Source organism: Diplotaxodon limnothrissa, linkage group LG3 (assembly GCF_057381915.1).
Source record: "Diplotaxodon limnothrissa isolate DT_005_m linkage group LG3, D_limnothrissa_male_GT1.1, whole genome shotgun sequence".
NCBI lineage: Eukaryota > Metazoa > Chordata > Actinopteri > Cichliformes > Cichlidae > Diplotaxodon > Diplotaxodon limnothrissa.
In genome coordinates, this window is record NC_140598.1 from 4,733,909 (window position 1) to 4,752,838 (window position 18,930).

At 40.9% G+C, this 18,930-nt stretch overlaps 2 protein-coding genes across 5 annotated transcripts in view; one reads left to right on the forward strand and one right to left on the reverse strand.

Annotated features, from left to right (window-relative positions):
* Positions 1-18,930, forward strand: part of LOC146634309 (protein NLRC3-like) — a 709,813-nt gene that overhangs the window by 446,128 nt on the left and 244,755 nt on the right. The window lies entirely within an intron of this gene.
* LOC146634314 (NLR family CARD domain-containing protein 3-like) overlaps positions 1-18,930 on the reverse strand; it is a 494,998-nt gene that overhangs the window by 3,771 nt on the left and 472,297 nt on the right. Inside the window, exons 8-9 of one of the 2 annotated variants that reach the window (XM_085376682.1) lie at positions 14,039-14,212; positions 4,819-4,992 (exon numbers count right to left, since the gene is read on the reverse strand). In XM_085376682.1, the coding sequence (XP_085232808.1) occupies positions 4,819-4,992; positions 14,039-14,212 (348 nt within the window). The remainder of the gene's footprint in view (positions 1-4,818; positions 4,993-14,038; positions 14,213-18,930) is intronic. The other variant, XM_085376689.1, reaches the window with a different exon arrangement.

Below are 18,930 nucleotides of genomic sequence, written 5' to 3' on the forward strand. Positions count from 1 at the left end.
GGAAATGCAATATTTCTTTGTTGAGCACAGGGGCACCCCGACCTGTCTTATTTGCACAGAGAAAGTTGCGCTGCACAAGGAATACAATTTGAAACGTCATTACACAACTAGACATGCTGAGCTGGATGCAAAATACCAGGGAGACGAGAGAGCGAACCGGGTTGCCAGTCTTAAAACAGATCTACTGAGGCAGCAAGATTTCTCCAAGAAAGCAACCAAAGAGAATAATGCAGCAGTCGGAGCCACGTGGTTAGTGAGATGATTGCTAAAGCAGGGAAGCCATTCACAGAAGGTGCATTTGTCTAAAAGTGCATATTGCAGGCTGCAAATATAGTCTGTCCGGGAAAGAAAGGTCAGTTTAGCAACATCAGCCTTTCTGCCAACACCGCAGCAGATCGCATTTCTGACCTGTCAAGTGACATTTATGACCAACTGTGTGAGAAAGCCAAATGTTTCAGTGTATACTCAGTCGCTCTTGATGAGACCACAGACATCACCGACACTGCCCAGCTCCCAATGTATGTCCGTGGTGTTGATGACAGTTTTGAAGTGATGGAGGAGCTGCTCACAGTAATTCCAATGCATGGCCAGACCACCGCTCAGCAGATATTTACAAGCTGTGTGATGCCATTGAGAATGTTGGTTTGCCATGGAAGAGGTTTGTTGGAATAACAACAGATGGAGCGCCATCAATGACAGGGAGGAAACATGGACTGGTGGCACAAAACAAACTGGAAGAGGAAGGCGTGGAGGAGGCCATTGCTCTGCACTGCATCATCCATCAGCAGGTCCTTTGCAGCAAATGCCTGAAGTTTGACAATGTGATGTCTATTGTTGTGAAATGCATCAACCAAATCAGATCCAGGGGCTTAAAGCACCGAAGGTTCTGTGTTTTTTTAGAGGAAATGGAGTCAGAATATGGGGATGTGCTCGACTTCACTGAGGTACGTTGGCTCAGCAGGGGAAATGTATTAAAGAGACTTTTTGAGTTGAGAGCAGAAGTGAAGCCTTCATGGAGAAGGATGGAGTTAGTGTTCCTGTGCTAACTGATCCCAAATGGCTCATGGACTCAGCTTTTCTTGTTGATATGACACATGAGCTTAATGTACTGAACAAGACGTTACAAGGCCAGGGGCAACTTGTCAGTGCTGCCTATGACAACGTGAGAGCATTCTCCACAAAACTGGCGCTCTGGAAAGCTCAGCTCTCTCAGACAAACCTTTGCCATTTCCCAGCATGCAAGGCTCTCGTGGATGCAGGCACACCATTCAGTGCTGACGAGTATGTTGATGTCATTTTGAGGCTACAGGAGGAATTTGATCACAGATTTGCTGACTTCAAGACACACAGAGCCACCTTTCACAGTTTTGCGGACCCCGTCTCCTTTGATGTGCAAGATGCCCCTTCTGTGCTTCAAATGGAGCTCATTGAGCTGCAGTGCAACTCTGAACTCAAAGCAAAGTTCAGGGAGGTGAGTGGAAAAGCAGACAAGCTTGGACAATTTTTGAGAGACTTGAGCCCTAGTTTCCCTCGGCTTTCCCGAATGTTCAAGCGGACCATGTGCCTTTTTGGTAGCACATACTTGTGCCAAAAGCTCTTCTCCACTTTGAACTTCAATAAGTCCAAGTACAGGTCCAGACTTACGGATGATCATCTTCAAGACATACTGAGGGTCGCAACTGCTTCCTCCCTCAGGCCAAATCTGGCTCGGCTATGCGAGAGGAAACGCTGCCAGGTCTCTAGCAGCAAGGAGTAGGCAAGAGAAGCCATGTTCAGAAGAACAGTTCATTTTCTACAGTGTTCCATTCATGTTCAGAAGAAGGTTATAGAACTGTTAATACAGACATTTCAATCTAAACACAGCAGATATAGAAGACTGAAAGATACACACAAGTTCACTGACTAAAAATATCTTATTATTATTTTATTTATGTATTACAGATTGATTTATTTTCTTATTAATTCTTAATTTGTTTATTTATTTTTCATATTTTGTGTTAAAAAATAAAAATAAAGAGATTTGAGAAGATTGGAATTTTTTAACCATGCCTTTCTTGTGGAAAACCTAATGCGGCCCAGCCTCACCCAGACTCTGCCTGCAGCGGCCCCCAGCTAAATTGAGTTTGAGACCCCTGTCCTACACCATAAATCAGTAAGAGAGGGTACGACCTCTCTCATGGCCCCAAGTGGTGTGTGCATGCCAGAGCACTCTGGAAGGCACACAGAGTCTTTACAGACTACTAAGGATCGAACCTCTATCATCATCCAATCGATTATAAAACTAAGCATGTATGAGTAAATATTTTTAAGCATATCCCATATGGAAAAGACTAAAAACTTATATGATGAAAGTCATACTCACGAAAGTGGCCACTTTCTCATTACTTTCATATATTGTTTTAGTAAGTATCGAAAACATACAAGTTTCATTATATAATTTTTCAAGGGATCTTATATCTGTTTTCACTCTTGTATGCTTTTCATACAAGTTTCACACAAGACAGATACAAACTTTATAAGATTTATATATCTTTTCCATATGGGAAATGACAATCAACAATATAAAGCTTACAGCTGGTTTTAATAACAACATTTATTTGTTTCTCAAATGAGAAAGAGCTATCGAGAAACACTCCTAAATCTTGAGTTCTTAACTTTTCCAGTGGGCCAAATTCAACATTATCTGCTAATGCTAAATAGGCTGCCGTTATTAACTAATGCTAATTGGATGTGAATTAGCATTATGCACTAATGCTAACACTTACTTTTTAACAATGTGAGTAGCTAATGCTAACACTATTTCCCTTAACTTTATAACAATGTGAACGGCTAATGCTAACACTCTTTTCCCTAGCAATACAACATCTGAGCTGCTAATGCTGAGTAGGTCGCCATTAGCACCTACGTCTAATTAAAGGCAAATACGCATTAGAACCTAATGCTCATATCGTTTTCCTTTGCTTTATAACAATGTGAGCAGCTACTGCTAAATAGCATTAGCTAATAACAGCAGTCTAATTTAATGTAAGTTAGCCTCATTTGCATTATAACGATGTGAGGAGTTAATGCTAAGTATGCTGCCATTAGCAGCTAATTCTAATTAGGGGTGAATAATTATTACCAGCTAATGCTAATATCGTTTTCTCTTCCCTTTTAACAATGTGAGCAGCTAGTGCTGGGTAGGCTGGTGCTAGCAGCTAATACTAAAGCTAAAGCTAATTTGATGTGAATTAGCATTACATTAGTGAGGAGTTAATGCTAAGTAGACTTCCATTACAGGTAATGCTAATTTTAGGTATTTAGGAATTGGCAGCTAATGCTAATACCATATTTTCTTGCATTATAACAATATGACCAGCTAATGCTAAGTAGGTTGCCGTTATTAGCTAATACTAATTTGAGGTGAATTAGCATTATCCGCTTATGCTAACAATGTTTTTTCTTACTTTTTAACAATATGAGTAGCTAATCTGAACATTTTTTTAAATTTAATTTTAACTTTTCCCCTGCGATGTGAAGAGGTAATGCTAAATAGCACGCCATTAGTGGCTAATTCTAATTTTAGATGAAAAAGCATTAAAAGCTAATGCTAATACCATATTTTCTTGATTTATATCAATATCAGTAGCTAATGCTAGGTATGTAGCCATCATTAGCTAATGCTAATTTAGGTGAATTAGCATCATCCGCTTATGCTAACAATGTGTTTTTTTACTTTTTAACAATACGCCATTAGTGGCCAATTCTAATGTTAGATGAGAAAGCATTAACAGCTAATGCTCATACTGTTTGCTTTGTAAGAATGACAGCAGCTAATGATACGAAGTCTACCGTTGTTAACTAATGTTAATTTGATGTGAATTAGCATTATCCGATAATGGTAACTCTTTTCCCCTGCATTACAACGACGTCAGGAGTTAATGCTAAGTAGGCTGCCATTAGGGGCTAACTCTAATTAGGGGTGAACAATTATTAGCAGCTAATGCTAATACCGTTTTCTCTTTCCTTATAACAACTTGAGCAGCTAATGCTAATTTGATGTGAATTAGCATTATATTAGTGAGCAGTTATTGCTAAGTAGGCTACCATTAGCAGCTAAAGCTAATTTGAGGTGAATAAGCATTAGTAGCTAACGCTAATACCCTTTTCTCTTGTGTTATAATGATGTGAAACGTTAATATTGTTCTCAAACAACAGAATGAGCATGAAATATTGATTCTAACAGGGCCCATAAACAGTATTAGCTTAGCAGCATTAGCTTATCAGAGTTTTCATCATGGTCACATAAATCCTTAGCAGAGCAAAGTGGCCTACTTAGCAATAGCTGCTCAAGTTGTAGAAAGCAAGGGAAAACAGTAATAGCATTAGCTGCTAAATGTGCACTTGAGAACAAATTTATTGTTAATTCAGCTGTGAATGTAGAGTTTGTCATTATTTAAGCTTCCATTTCCAAATGTTAGCTGCTCCTGTCTGCCTCTTTGTCACAAACACAGACTGAAATGATTCACAGCCTTGTTTCATCCTTCTGTCACTGTGGACATACAGCATGGGAAACATACACATGGCTGACACTTTATTAGGTACACTGGTATCTATCTCAGGTACACCTGTGACCTAAATGTTCCTGCAACCAGACTCCTTGGAGACCCCTACATAAATATCCATGAACTATCCAGCTAGACTAGTGTGTCTGTCCCTGAAAATATTCCTGCATGTGTGATTGTTCATGTCTCATCTGCAGGAAACAAACAGGAAGTGAGTGAAGGACACAGGAAATGTTTCCAGCTCTTCCTCCTCTATCAGACATTCTCTCCATACCTGAGAGTGTCCAGTCTCCAGCCTGGATCCTTCAGTCCAGCCGAGAGCAGCTTAATTCCTGAGGGACCTGGATGATTGTAGCTCAGGTCCAGCTGTCTCAGATGGGAGGGGTTGGAGGTCAGAGCTGAGGCCAGAGAAGTACAGCCTTCCTCTGTGATCAGACAGCCTGACAGACTGCAGACACACAAAACAACAATCAATCTGTCAACAATCGTTTTCTCTTCGTCACAATAACATCTATCCATCCATACATCCATTCAATGTAACTTTATTTATAAGTGACAATACCCAACAGACAACAACAGTCATCTGAAGCTGTTTAACAGTGTAAGGTAACCGCCTCCACTGTGAGCAGCACTTGGTGATGGTGGGAAGAAGAACTCCCTTTGACACAAAGATCCTCCCAGTGAAAACAGGCTCCAGGAGGAGCATCTACCATGACTGGTTGCAGGGTGAGGGGAAAGAGAAGAACATGAACATCAAGAATGCAGCGAGTGGTAAAATAATAATAATAATAATGGATTGGATTTATATAGCGCTTTTCAAGGCACCCAAAGCGCTTTACAATGCCACTATTCAGTCACTCTCACATTCATACACTGGTGGAGGCAGCTACGGTTGTAGCCACAGCTGCCCTGGGGCAGACTGACAGAAGCGAGGCTGCCATATCGCGCCATCGGCCCCTCTGGCCAACACCAGTAGGCAAGTAGGGTAAAGCCCAAGGACACAACGACCAGGACAGAGAGCCCAGGGATCGAACCGGTGACCTTCCAGTTACAGATGCGATTCCCAACCCCCTGAGCCACGGTCGCCCTAAATAAAGATTTGACCTCAGTGTGCTCAGTGTTCCTGTCTATTCCTAACATATTCCTAACACGATAGCTGCACTTTAGAGCTCTAAAACTGGAACTGACACATAAAAATACTGAGAACACAGACTAGCAGCCACTGCATGGCCTCGAGTACGTATGTGGTGCGTTCAAAGAGCATCAGCATAGACATGGTGGGTTCAACAATATAGGACATAACAATTTCTATGGCGAAAATACTATCAATGAATGAGCCATAACATTTTAGCCATGTAAACATGTTATCAGTGGGCTTTCCAACAACTTGCATTGATCATTAAAGGATAAAATACGTGAGTCGAGGTCACTACGAGCCATGCGAGGGTCAAACATGGCAGAGAACCTTCCAGCAGCATCTTGGTTTATAATCTGCCTTTGGATCATCAGTTTAGGAGATGAAGGATCCAAGTAAAATAACAAGTTAAAAAATATGCAGCTATGGTCACTCACATGGACATCCTCCACACTTACATCATGTATATTTAAACCCAGGGAGAAAACAAGATCCAGTGTGTGACCCTTTGTATGTGTGGGGCCAGAAACATGCTGCCTAAAGTTAAAAGACTCAGTGACAGTGATGAGCTCAGCAGCAGTGTTACAGGATGCTTCATCAATATGACGGCTCAAATCTCCCAACCTTCTCCAATGAAATGATGGATGTCAGAAGGTCATTAAATTCAGTTAGAAAGACCCCATCAGGTAGAATAAAATACAATAACTGGTTTTTAGAGAACTGACCATCATCTGTGACTCAAATGCAGAAAAGGAGTCCGAGGTCATCAGACTGCATGTGAATCTGTCCTGGTAAACAACAGCGAGTCCTCCACCACGTCCTAAAAGACGCAGAGTTCAGATGACGGAGCAGCCAGCCGGGCAGATTTCATTCAAGTGGACATAATCAATGTTCCCTCTAAGCTGCGCACGGGCGCAATCCGCTGACACGCTCTCTGCACACAGAGTATCTGCATTGCGCACAAAAAGATATCTAACAGGCTGTGAGGCTCCTGAACTCTCTGCCCCCCTCTCACGGACAATAACCATATCCAACTTCTTAATAGCAATGAACTGGTCTGCATTGGTGCATCATATCTTTATTCTCTTCCCCCTCCTGCCCCCCCCTCCTTCTTAAATAGATAACTATCATATCTGATATCATATCTCACAGTACAATAATATTGAATGGGTTGCATTGTTGTACTTTGTCATGTTTCTCAGGTCTTTGTCTGATTTTCTACGAACATTACTTGTCATGTTCTCATGTTGTTGCTAAGGATTGTCTTATTGCATTGGAGTCACACTGGGTTAAATATGTACACTTGGGTTTTAAGGGGTATTTATTATTTTCTTCTTTTTTTTTGGGTTGTATGGAAGCCCCAAACGCAATTTCATTGTTCTTGACAATGACAATAAATAAATAAATACTAAATACTAAATACTAACCTGAATTGAAATTAAAATAAATACGTTAACAATTCTGCTTTGCAGTGTTAGTCAGTGACTGGCTGCTCCAGTATTTAGAACGATGCCGCCTTATCCCATAGTCCAGCCAATGATTCACATTCGTATATACGCAGCTAATCAACGTCGCTGACGGGCTATGACAGCGTCCTCATGTGCCGACACCGGTGTTTTGGTTGATGTAGAGTGAAGCCACATTAATGACAACGTGATCCAGTGATCCAAGGGACCGCTCAGGGAGTTTGTGTGTTCGCTCAGACACATGAAACATTAGAGGGAACATTGGACATAATTCTTATTTTGCTGCCACGTCTCAGTCAGACACATGAAATCTAGAGACTCTTTAATAAAGAGATCGCTTAGAATAAATGATTTGTTTGTTATGGAGCGAACGTTAAGCGGGGCCAACCGAGTTGATGACGGTCGATCTGCAAAATCAACAGCTGACTGCAGCGGCACTTGAAATAAAGACAATGCAGACCTGTGGACCTGCTGGGCAGGGCAGCGACTCCAGAGCTGGGGGAAGCAATGATCGATGAGCAGACATAGCTGTTATCAATAAAAACAGTGAACGTTTGACGGACACACCGTGAGAAAAACTGCTTCTGAGCCACAGAGCCCAGGTCCCAGTCACCGGCGTAACATATTAACTAAATGTCAGGAGAGGAAGTGGACGCAGGCACCAGGATTCTCCCCACAGCCAAGAAGCTAGCCTCTGGTAGCTTCTCAGTTTCACCTGGACGTCGGCCCTCGTTCCCCTTTTCCATCTCTTGAGGGTGAAAGTCCTGCGGGTTGTGAAGAGTAGCACACCAGGGGAGGAAGAGTTTTTCTGTTCAGCTGTTACAGTAGCTCTCCACTGAATCTTTGATGTTAAACCCTTTAAGACGCTTGAACACTGCTAGCACGGCGCCCACAGAAACGCAAAGCAGGAGATGAAGCATCGCTGAATATGTTTCCAAACCAACTTCATTCTAAGCCAAAGACTAGAAAATATGGTGAAGCAAATCTGCCCTTTGGCTTCACCTGCACAGGTGCTGAGGTAGGTCCCTGCGTCGGGAGCAGCGCTGGGCTCTTCCAATCATGGACAAACAGGATCCCACATTCTTAATTTTTAGTTCACAAACACTTGTTGTAGTGACTAACTACTCCTGACATTTTGGAGATGTTTGCTCTTTATAGAGTAAAGTTACAGCGGGATACAAATAACATCAGGCTGATCCTGCCACGATTTGTTCCCTCGATTCAAATCACAGACAAACAGGATCCCACAGCTGTTTATGTTTTTGAACCCATTTTGCACAGAGAGGCATTTTTTGAAAATGTATTGACAGCAATGTTGATTAGTATTACAGAAGAAGAAAAAACAACTACCCGTGACGCCTTTGTAAATGGAGGGACAGTAACTGCGTGTGAAACCTGCAGATACTCAGAGTAACAGTATTTTGTCTCTGTCTGCCATTCTGCAATTCATCTCACATAAACAATAACGTGACGTGAAAAAAGGCGCAACCTTTGACGTTGCCAGATGAACTCTGTATTCCTCGTCCGCAAAAAAGGAGTTTTAAAAAAATCTCAGTTTTTGGTGATTTGAAACACTGTTTGGATGAAACAGCTGCGTTTTCAAAAATACCAGTGTAGGTGCGGACGTAGCGTAAAAGATTTAGTAGTTTATTTTCTTACTACCTGTAATTTATTGCAGATTACTTGTATTTGCTTAATTGTTTACTAAATGTTTGAGGTGTGAAATAAACCGCAATGGAGCAAAATATGGGCGTGTGTGGTTGGAGGATGTGTTAGTGCGTGTGCGTGCTGTTCACGCGCCGGGGGGGAGGCGAACGTTTTTCGTGTAAAACAAAGGGGGCCCAGCAAAAAAAGTTTGGGAACCACTGCTGTAGTGCCATTTTGGGGAGCAGTTCAAGTTGCTATACATCAATACAACCGTTATAGCCCAAATTTTAATAATATGTATGCATTCAGTCCATAGTAACTACATATACATATATACATATACAGCAAAAAGTGCAATAAACTAGAACAAATTGAAAATTGTTTTGTTTTGTATTTTTACATATATTTGTAGTTGGAGAAATTTAAGAGGTTTATCCCTCAAAACGGAAGAACTAAAAAAGTTGCACAAAATAGTTTCCAACCCCAGGAAATGTAATTTGAGTGTATCCATAGTTGTATTTTTGAGATACACCAAATTGTATATACTGCATGAAAAACTAAAATAAATACTACCATGTGAATTTGCAAGAAAAACTTCAGTGCATCAAAATAAACTATTTCCAACTGTGTAATTTGAGTTCTAAGCCTCCCAGAAACTATACTGAAAGGGTAAACTCAAACATGACTTTTAAAAACACCAGTGTAGGCTTCAAGGTAAAAACAAACAAACAAACAAACAACTAGAATTTTCGCAAAAACGACATCACTTCAGGTTTCGGGCAGGTAATGGCGGACATACGATAGTTTGGGCTGACATCTATTCCAACGTAGGAAGTGCTATGAACATCTGATCGGATTGGCAAAGCGTGTTTCTGGAATATTACTTTTTTGTTGCTGCAAGTGCTTTTTATGCAACTTTTGCAAAGCTATGTGTGGAAGGAAACGGTGACCTAGGATAAGCTGGATACATAAGATGTAAGTACAACTCCGGTTTCACATGCAAAAATAAAAATTATTGCACTAGCTTGTGTGGTTGCCGATCTACAGGCATTTAAAAATAGTTACGCAAAACTGAGCGTTCCCACTCTGACCGGCCTTAAAGGGTTAACAGTATCTCCCAATCATAATTTAAAGCAGCAGAAATTAAGTCAGAACTCAAAAGAGCAAAAATGACATTACAAAAAATGATTGACGACAGTGAAAAACTACATTGTTGCCTCCAGCAAGCTGCAGCGGCGGCAAAGCCAAACACAGGCGCCATCTTGTTTGACAGAAGAACGTAGCACACAGCAGCTACAAGCATAGAGTGCACCACTATTGTTCAAATGGAAGAAATAGAAAACACTCAATAAATCCTTCCACAGCTGAAACTAATGTAGACAATGTCAGGGGAGGAAGTCAAACTGAACTTATGACACCAAGCACGATAACTACCAAAATAATGCAGGAAAAGTAAACTAAGAAACCCTAAAGCAACTAAACAGAGCAGCTAGCAATAAACAAGAAGTGTAAACACAGAAGCTAAATGCTAACATGGCTAACACTATCATCACTGTATGTAGCCCGACTCTTCTCACAGCAACATACAACTGTCATGGCTAGACATCTCACTGATTGGCTCATGTTAGCTTGTGAAAATATAAAGTCCCAGCAGTACTAGCTGTTTTATATACTGTTTAAAATAAGCGAAATGTGCTTATAATGTGTAAATAAAGGCTGAAGCAGCTAGCACTGTTAGCATCAGCACCAAGCCCTGTTACATTTGTACACTGTTAGAGCAATGGCTCCAATCTACAGCCTTTAAAAGAATGATTAAAATGCTGTGATTGCAGCCATTCCCCAACTCTCTGTGAATGGTTCTCATGGCCATTGATCAGTGGGCTTTGATCAGTGGGCTTTGATCAGTGGTTGTTGATCAATGGTCATGAGAATTTGCATAATTATGATTAAGGAACTGACCTCCCAGCCCATTGTTCCTTCAGTGGGCTGGTTTCAGTCATTATGCAAATGTACTGTTTATAAGATTGAAACCTGCAGTCAGCCGAGATTGAAGAAGTCACCTGGATGATGATGAAACATTTCTCCCACAAAACGCCACGTCCAGATGAACAGAATCAACTTTTGGAGATTTACTTACCTGGATGATTATTGGTTATTGGTAACTTTATTGTCCCTAACGGGAAATTGATTTGCAGTATGTCCGTACAAACAAACAAACAGGCAACCAACACATCACATACACACTCCAAAATAATATAATATAATATAAGCCTGAGAAAACAACCTAGATTTTTCATCAAAAAAGTACAATGTGCAATGGCAACAACACATATGGTTCAGTGTTATTAACTATGATAATAGCAGTAGGTACAAAAGACAATCTATGTCTCTTTGTCTTCACTGCAGGCACTTTATAACGACGACCTGATGGAAGCAGTTGAAAATCATTAAAGAGAGGATGATCTGAACACAACATGACAGAGGTCGCCTTCCTCAGCACATGCCTGTTATAAAAGTCCACAAGCTGGACCTGAGACCACCCTGAAATCTTACCAGCCACTTTAACCAGGTTGTTAAGTCTGGTCTTATTATTCAGAGACATATTACCGTACCAAGCAATGATACAGAAAGTTAAAACAGATTCAATAAAACTTTTATAAAAAACGAGTCATCATTGCAGATGAAACATTAAAACCTCTCAACCTCCTTAAAAAGTCTTTGTTGAACCTTTTTCACTGTAGCAGCAAGATGTGACTCAAAGCACAGAGCTTTATCAAGAACAACCCCCAAATACTTATAACTGTCCACCAGTTCAATGGCTGCACATTTACCACTGTTAGCGCAGGATGAGGGGATGTCTCCCTGAAGTCAATAACCATGTCCTTGGTTTCCAGTGTGTTGATCTTTAAGAAGGACTGATCACACCACGAAACAAACTCATCCACAACAGGCCCATGGGAATCCTCTTCACCATGAAGGAGGCTTACAATGACTGTGTCATCTGCATATTTAATGAAATGCCTGTTGGCCTGTGTACTGCGACAGTCATTAGTGTACAAAATATACAGTAGAGGAGAGAGACAACAACCTTGCGGTGAGCCAGTGGAAGAGTTCAGCTGTTTGGAAAAACAGCCGTTCACTCTCACACACTGAGATCTGTCAGTTAAAAAGTTTAAAACCCAACCAACGAGATTAAGATCAAGTGTAAACTGGTTAAGAAGTTTATCAGCTAAAAGATGTGGCTGGATAGTATTAAAAGCTGGAGAAAAATCAATAAATAAGAGCCGAGCATGAGCTTTGGCGCCATCAAGATGGCGATAAAGGAAGTTCAACAGAGTGACCACTGCATCATCAACACGTCTACGAGGCCTGTATGCAAATTGTAGAGGGTCTATAAGCTTCTCTACTTGCTAACTGAGAGTCTGAACTAAAACCAGGAAGACTTATCTTATTACAGTCACTGTAACAGTGACCAGTCATGTGTTTCATGCCTGCCCAGGCCACCCTTAAGTTATTGCTACCCATCTCCGCCTCTACCTTATCCTTGTATTTTACTTTGGCTTTTTTAATTTCTGATCTGATCTCCTTCCTAATTTCTCTAACTTTCAAGATATTCCCTTCAATAAAAGCTTTTTTCCTTTCATGAATCAGCCTCATAAGACCTTTTGAAGACCATGGTTTGTTATTAGGAAAAAAATGGAGATGGTGTCAGTCGCATTCTTAGGATTCGCTTTAGGGTGGATGTAAACAATGGTGACGTTGATCTGTGGGAATTCCCTCGGCAGATAAAACGGCCTCAAAGACACAGAGAGGAGCTCAATGTCAGGCAGACACACTTGTCTACGAACGGTCACATTTTTACACCATTTCTGATTTATATACAAACACACTCCTCCTTGAGATTTCTGGGTAGCTCCGGGGTCTCGATCCAAACGTATGGGAAACCCGAAGCCATTTAGTTCCAGAGAACAATCAGGGTCAGAGTCCTTGAGCCAAGTCTCTGTGAATGCCATTAGACATGTATCCCTGTAGCCACGCAAGTGTGCGACATTCAAATGCAGTTCATCCAATTTACTCCTCAGAGACTGCACATTAGCCAGGATTATTGATGGTAAAGGAATGACTCCAAACAACCGTCAGGATTGCCAATAAAATCATGCGAAATAAAAAACCCATCTTCGTTAAAAGAAGTTCCACAAAGCACAAGCCGATGCTATAGAATTTCCTCAGGCAAAAAAATATATATATAAAGGAATAAAAGAATGAAATAAAATAAGTTAAAACACTGACACTGACAGAGAGAGACAACCTGCTGGTCGCCACAAGAGCAGCGCCCCTCTTTCTAGTCTAGTCTAGACTGAGAATGCATCAAGACCACTCACTCACCCTTCCCTCCTGCCTCTCAGCTGCTGAAACTCACAGTTTGTTACCACGGAAGAGTCACTCCTTCATCTGAGATGAAGCCTGATAGTCTGACTGATGCAATATAACATTCAGTCTACACTTTGTTTTTGTGCAAAGATGATAAAGAGGAAATACTAATAACATAAACAAAAATAAATGTCCAATTTAGAAATCTTATTCTTTTTTGCTCTATAAAATAGTTGTTTTTATTTTTCAGTCACTCATCGTAGCAGTAGGATTTACATGAAAATAAAAACAAATTAAGTTTGAGAGAAAAAGTACATTTTTGGCACTCTCTGGGCAACTGACTCAGAGACTCAAATGACTTAAAAAACCCGATTCATTTTGGTGAGTGACTCATTTAAACTCGATTCGGTAAAAAGAATCAAATTTACCATCACTAATACAAATCCCTTTGGAGAAAACAGCTTTAAAATATGTATTGTTAAATTCCAGATGTTTCTTTGCAAGGAAAACTCAGACACTGAAACAATACCACCAGTAACCTCCAACAAATGGAAATGTGGTGTCATTAAAGACATAATAATTTCATTAATACCCAATATCCAGCAAAATATGTAATTTGAACATTTTGTTCCTAACGAAATCAAATGTATATATTGTAGAAGATTAGCCAAATTTATGTAAAATGGCCAGTACATGAATTAAAAAAATAAATAAATAAACAAAATCGTATGACTGTGACAAATTTTACACAGTAATTCAGTCTAATAATCCACTCAAATATAAATATAAGTTTAGCTAAAAGCTCTATAGATAAGTCAATCAATAATATAATTCACATTTTAAATGATCATATGTGTTAACGTTTGAATCCTGACCTGAGAGTTTCCACTGCACACTGTGAACTCTTTAGTCCAGCAGACAGAAGCTTCACTCCTGAATCCTGCAGGTCAGAGTTACTCAGGTCCAGCTCTCTCAGACTGGAGGACTGGGAGCTGAGGACTGAGCACAGAGCTTCACAGCTTCTCTCTGACAGGTTACAGCCACCCAGTCTGAAAAACAAAAGATAATCTATAATACTTATGTAAAGTTTGTTATTATATTACATGCCATCTTTTTATTTTTGATGAAACCTTAACATACTAAGATACAACATCATATGGATGAACTTGAATAAAATGTTTTTTTTTAATTATATCTTTATTTGGATTGGACAAGAAAAAACCATCTGCATAGCAGTATATGAATAACATGGGAACAAAGTCCTTCCAGGTTTTAGATTAAGTCCAGGAGAGCAAATGATAAACAAAGTGATCAGCGGGTGCATATTAACCTCCACTAGCTATTACTAGGACAGTTGCTCGCATGCTCTCCCAAAGGAGATATATAGAACACATTACATGGAACTATAAACACAAACTGGGAGGGGTGCCCATGCTGCAATCATTGTGAAGAAATAAGTAAATAAACAAGCAATAGTAATAGAAGTAAATGTAAAAAACAAACAAACAAAAAACAACCAAGTAATAGTGAGATCAAGTGAAGTCAGCCCTCGTGGGGGTGATGAATTGGATCCAATTGTTCCAAATTTGGTAGAATTTGGCTTTTTGATTTCTTAACAGATATGTAAGTTTTTCCATCCTAAATATCTCTAAAATGATCCCAAACCAGTCGTCTAGGGTAGGCTGGGCTAGGCTTAACCATCTTCTAGTAATTGTTTTTTTACTTGCCACCAAGAGTAATTGCACTAACTTAATCTCACTCCTACATTCCAGAAAGGGGACCAAACCCATGTATAAAACCTTAAAATCTAAAGGTATTTGAACGTTAAAGACTGCACTTAAGGAGACCTGAACGTTTTTTAACTTGGGACAGTCCCAAAAGACATGAAAATGGTTAGCAACAGTCGAGCCGCATTGTCTCCAGCATTGCATATAAGCCCCTTTGTACCTCTCCTGATATGGAGTCTTGAAGTACCTAATAATATTCTTCCAGCCATGTTCCTTCCAGCTCATAGAACTGGACGTGGACCACTGGCAGTACAAAACATTTTCCCACTCCCCCACAGAAATAGCAATCCCTGATTCCCTTTCCCATTTATCCTTAGTGTATAAAGTATTATCCTTGCTGGCACTAGAGAGGGCTTTGTATAGTTTAGAAATAGATTTAGTAGGGGTCATGGTTGTGGCATTTTTCAGGATGAGGAAAAAATGCGACTCAGCATCATTGAAGTCGGACAGTTTGCATTCATGATCAATATATGATCTCAGCTGTAAGTTTCTATGAAAGTTGTATTTTGTCAGGTTGTGATCGTCCCGTAAGGCCTCAAATCTGAGCACAATATTTCTATGAGTAAGAGAGAGGAATGTCGTAAGGCCATAGGATATCCATGCTTCAAAGTTAGAGTCGTGTCTGTTTGGAATAAAATCCGAGTCGAAAGCAACCCACCTGAAGATTTTTAGCATTTTGTGTATCCCACAGATGTTGATTACCTTCTGCCAAACTTGGAGGGTGTGGGTTAACCAGGGGTTCCCCAGCTTTTCCAGCCGGCACATTAGACCCTTATCTGCCATTACAGCTTGTAGGGGGAATCGGTCCAACAGGCTGGACTCCAGTTCCTTCCACCTAGCCGTGTATGTTTTGTTACACCAATATAAGAGGGGGGTTATTTGAGCGACATAATAGTAATTCCTGAGGCAGGGGAGACCCAGTCCTCCCTTTTCCTTGGGGAGCTGGAGGGTAGCATATTTAATCCTTGGCTTTCGGCCCTGCCAGATAAATCTGGAGATCCATTTGTCCCACTCAATAAATTGGTAATCGCTCACTTCTATTGGCAAGTTTCTAAAAAGATAAAGCAGTCTGGGGAGCGTGTCCATCTTGATTGCGGTTACCCGGGAGCTGAGACGCATAAAGGGGACCAGATTCCATCTGTGCAAATCAGCTTTTATACTTGCAGATATTGGCTCGTAGTTTGCCTGAAAGAGCAGCGAGAGGTCCGCAGTCAAATATATTCCCAGGTACTTAATTTTCTCATTATCCCGATTTACTGTAAATTTGAGTAGAGATGTGTAATATTCTCCTAATGTTGTCAGTTGTTTGTCTATAGTGAATGAAACCAGTCTGATCTAAATCGATGAGGTCAGGTAAAAACTTCTCCAGTCTACGAGCAAGAATAGAAGTAAATAGTTTGTAATCCAAGTTAAGGACACTGATTGGTCGATAGTTTCCACATTCTCGTTTATCTTTCCCCTCTTTTGGGATAATTGAAATAGTTGCCTCCCTCCAGGAGGGTGGGATTTCTCCCTCCTGTAGGATGTAGTTAAATGACTTCAGCAATGTGGGGACTAGATCTGCCCTCAGGGTGCGATACCACTGAGAACTGAACCCGTCCGGCCCAACTGCCTTACCTGGTTTTAATCTGGAAAAAGCATTAATTTCTTCCACTAAAATGGGATGTGTTAGAAGCTCATTTTTGAGAGACGGGAGTGAAGGTAATTCTAGAGAGCTAAGAAAGGCATCAGTACAATTCTCCTCCGTAGCATTGGGCTGTGAGTACAGCTCCCTAAAGAAGGTCTCAAAACATTTCTGAATGTCTTCTAATTTTGATTCCAGAATATTAGTCTTGGGGTCCTTGATTTGGTATATCGTACTTTCCTCTAGTTGTTTGCGTAATTTATTTGCCAGATATTTTGCAGATTTCCCTCCTGTCTCATAGTATTTTTGCCTCAAAAAAATTAAGTTATTTTGGGCCTCCTGGGTGTAAATATCATTAATTTCATCCTGTATTTTCCTGATATCCTGCTTCAGAGTAGGATTTGCGGTGTTTATGTCTTCCTATTCTTTCAACTTTAAATTTGCCTGTAGTTCTGCTAATTTTTGCCCTTTGATTCTCTTTAAGTGGGAGGCGATAGAAATTAATGTACCTCTCATTACCGCTTTGAGCGTATCCCAAAGAATAGCTGGAGATACCTCTCCTGTGTCATTAACATCTAGAAATTCTTTAATGTCTACCTTTAATTTGGAAACTATGGCAGGATCATTAAGGTGCGATAACAATTTCCACAGTGTGGTACATTTTTTCCTAGCCACCTGCAAAGATAGAGAGATAGGACTGTGGTCAGATAGATCTCTTGTTAATATGTCACAGTCTTTGACCCTAAACCTATCAACTTTAAACATAAAAAAGTAGTCCAGCCTTGCATACACTTTAAAGGAACCAGAGTAATGAGTGAAATTTCTGGTAGATGCGTAGCGGTCCCTCCATACATCTATTATCCCCATCTCTACCATATAGGAATTGACTTTTCTAGTAAGTGCTGTTACCTTGTTGGTTGGGGAGGAGGAGTCTAGTTTAGGGTCAAGTCTAAAGTTAAAACCCCCCCACAGACAACTATCCCCTGAGAATCCACCAATAAATCAAACCTATTCCTATAGAATAGCCAATCGCTCCCGGGGGGAGCATAAACATTTAAAATTGTGATTTCAGACCCCTCTATCCATTCTGTTATTCTAACCAATCTGCCTTCCTCGTCACAGAGTTCTTAGATATGTTCATAGTTAAGTGTACCAGAGATAAGTGTAGCCACACCCCTCTTGTGTTTGGACTTAACGGAAGAGGAGAATACATATTTAAAACCCTTTCTTTTCAATCTCAAGTGATCTACTTGGTTCATGTGTGTCTCCTGAAGTAATGCAATCTGGGCCTTCTCCTTCCTTAGTTTGGACAGTATCTTATTCATCTTAATCACGTTCAGAACCCCGTTAACATTAAAAGAGATTACTTTCACTGACTCACTTCCCATAAAGATATATTAAGTTACCACAGCGCATAAACTCAATAGCAGCAGGCAACCCCCTCTTAAAACAGTAACAAGTGAAAAAAGTTAGGAATGAACTGAAAACATTTGAACATAACTGGAGCTTGAAAGCTCCTAAGCTGGCTTCTGACAGTGGAGCACTTCCACTGACACCCTCACAACTTGAAGGGAAACCCCTTATTACCCCCTGAGTTAGGGGGCTTTCCACTGCGACGTCACTCACAGCACGAGAAGCCCCACCCATTTTAGCTCGACAGTAACCATATTTCACCATGTTGTCCATAGCTAATACATAACATTAAATTCGTTCTCTTCACGTCTGTATACTTGCAGCTTCTCTCTATATCCCGCAGCTCCTCGGATCTGACGCGGACGCCGACCACCAACTCCCCGCCACAGCGGGCATCTTTGTAGTTTTTCTCTGGGGGTTGCCGGTGGTGTAATCACCTTTACCGGCAGGCCCCGACTCGCCAGGTCAGCCGTTGCCTCCTCCACCGTGTTGTAGGTTTTCACTCCTTCTTCGAAAAAAACCTTAAGGCGCGCTGAGTAGAGGGTCCTAAACCGTACATTCTTCTCTTTTAGGACCTTTCGTGCCTCTGCATACTCCTTCCTCATAGCCATGATCTCAGGGGGGTAATCGTGGTCGAGGTTGATCTTGCTGGAATTCAGCATAAAACCTTTCTTTTGCCAAGCGAGCCTCAGCACTTCTTCTTTAACCGTGAAGCACAGGAATTTTACCAGGATCGATCTGGGTTGGGAGCCGTCCGGAGGGAGTAATGATAACACTCTGTGTGCTCTCTGAATTTGTAACGGTGTTGATGGTGGGATGGCGAGATTCTCCCGGAGTAGCTTCTCCACAAAGTGGGCCATAGATGGAGCTCCCGATTCTTCTCCCTCCGGCACCCTGTACAGTCTGAGCGACTCCCTCCTCGAGTAAGCCTCCAGTGATGTTA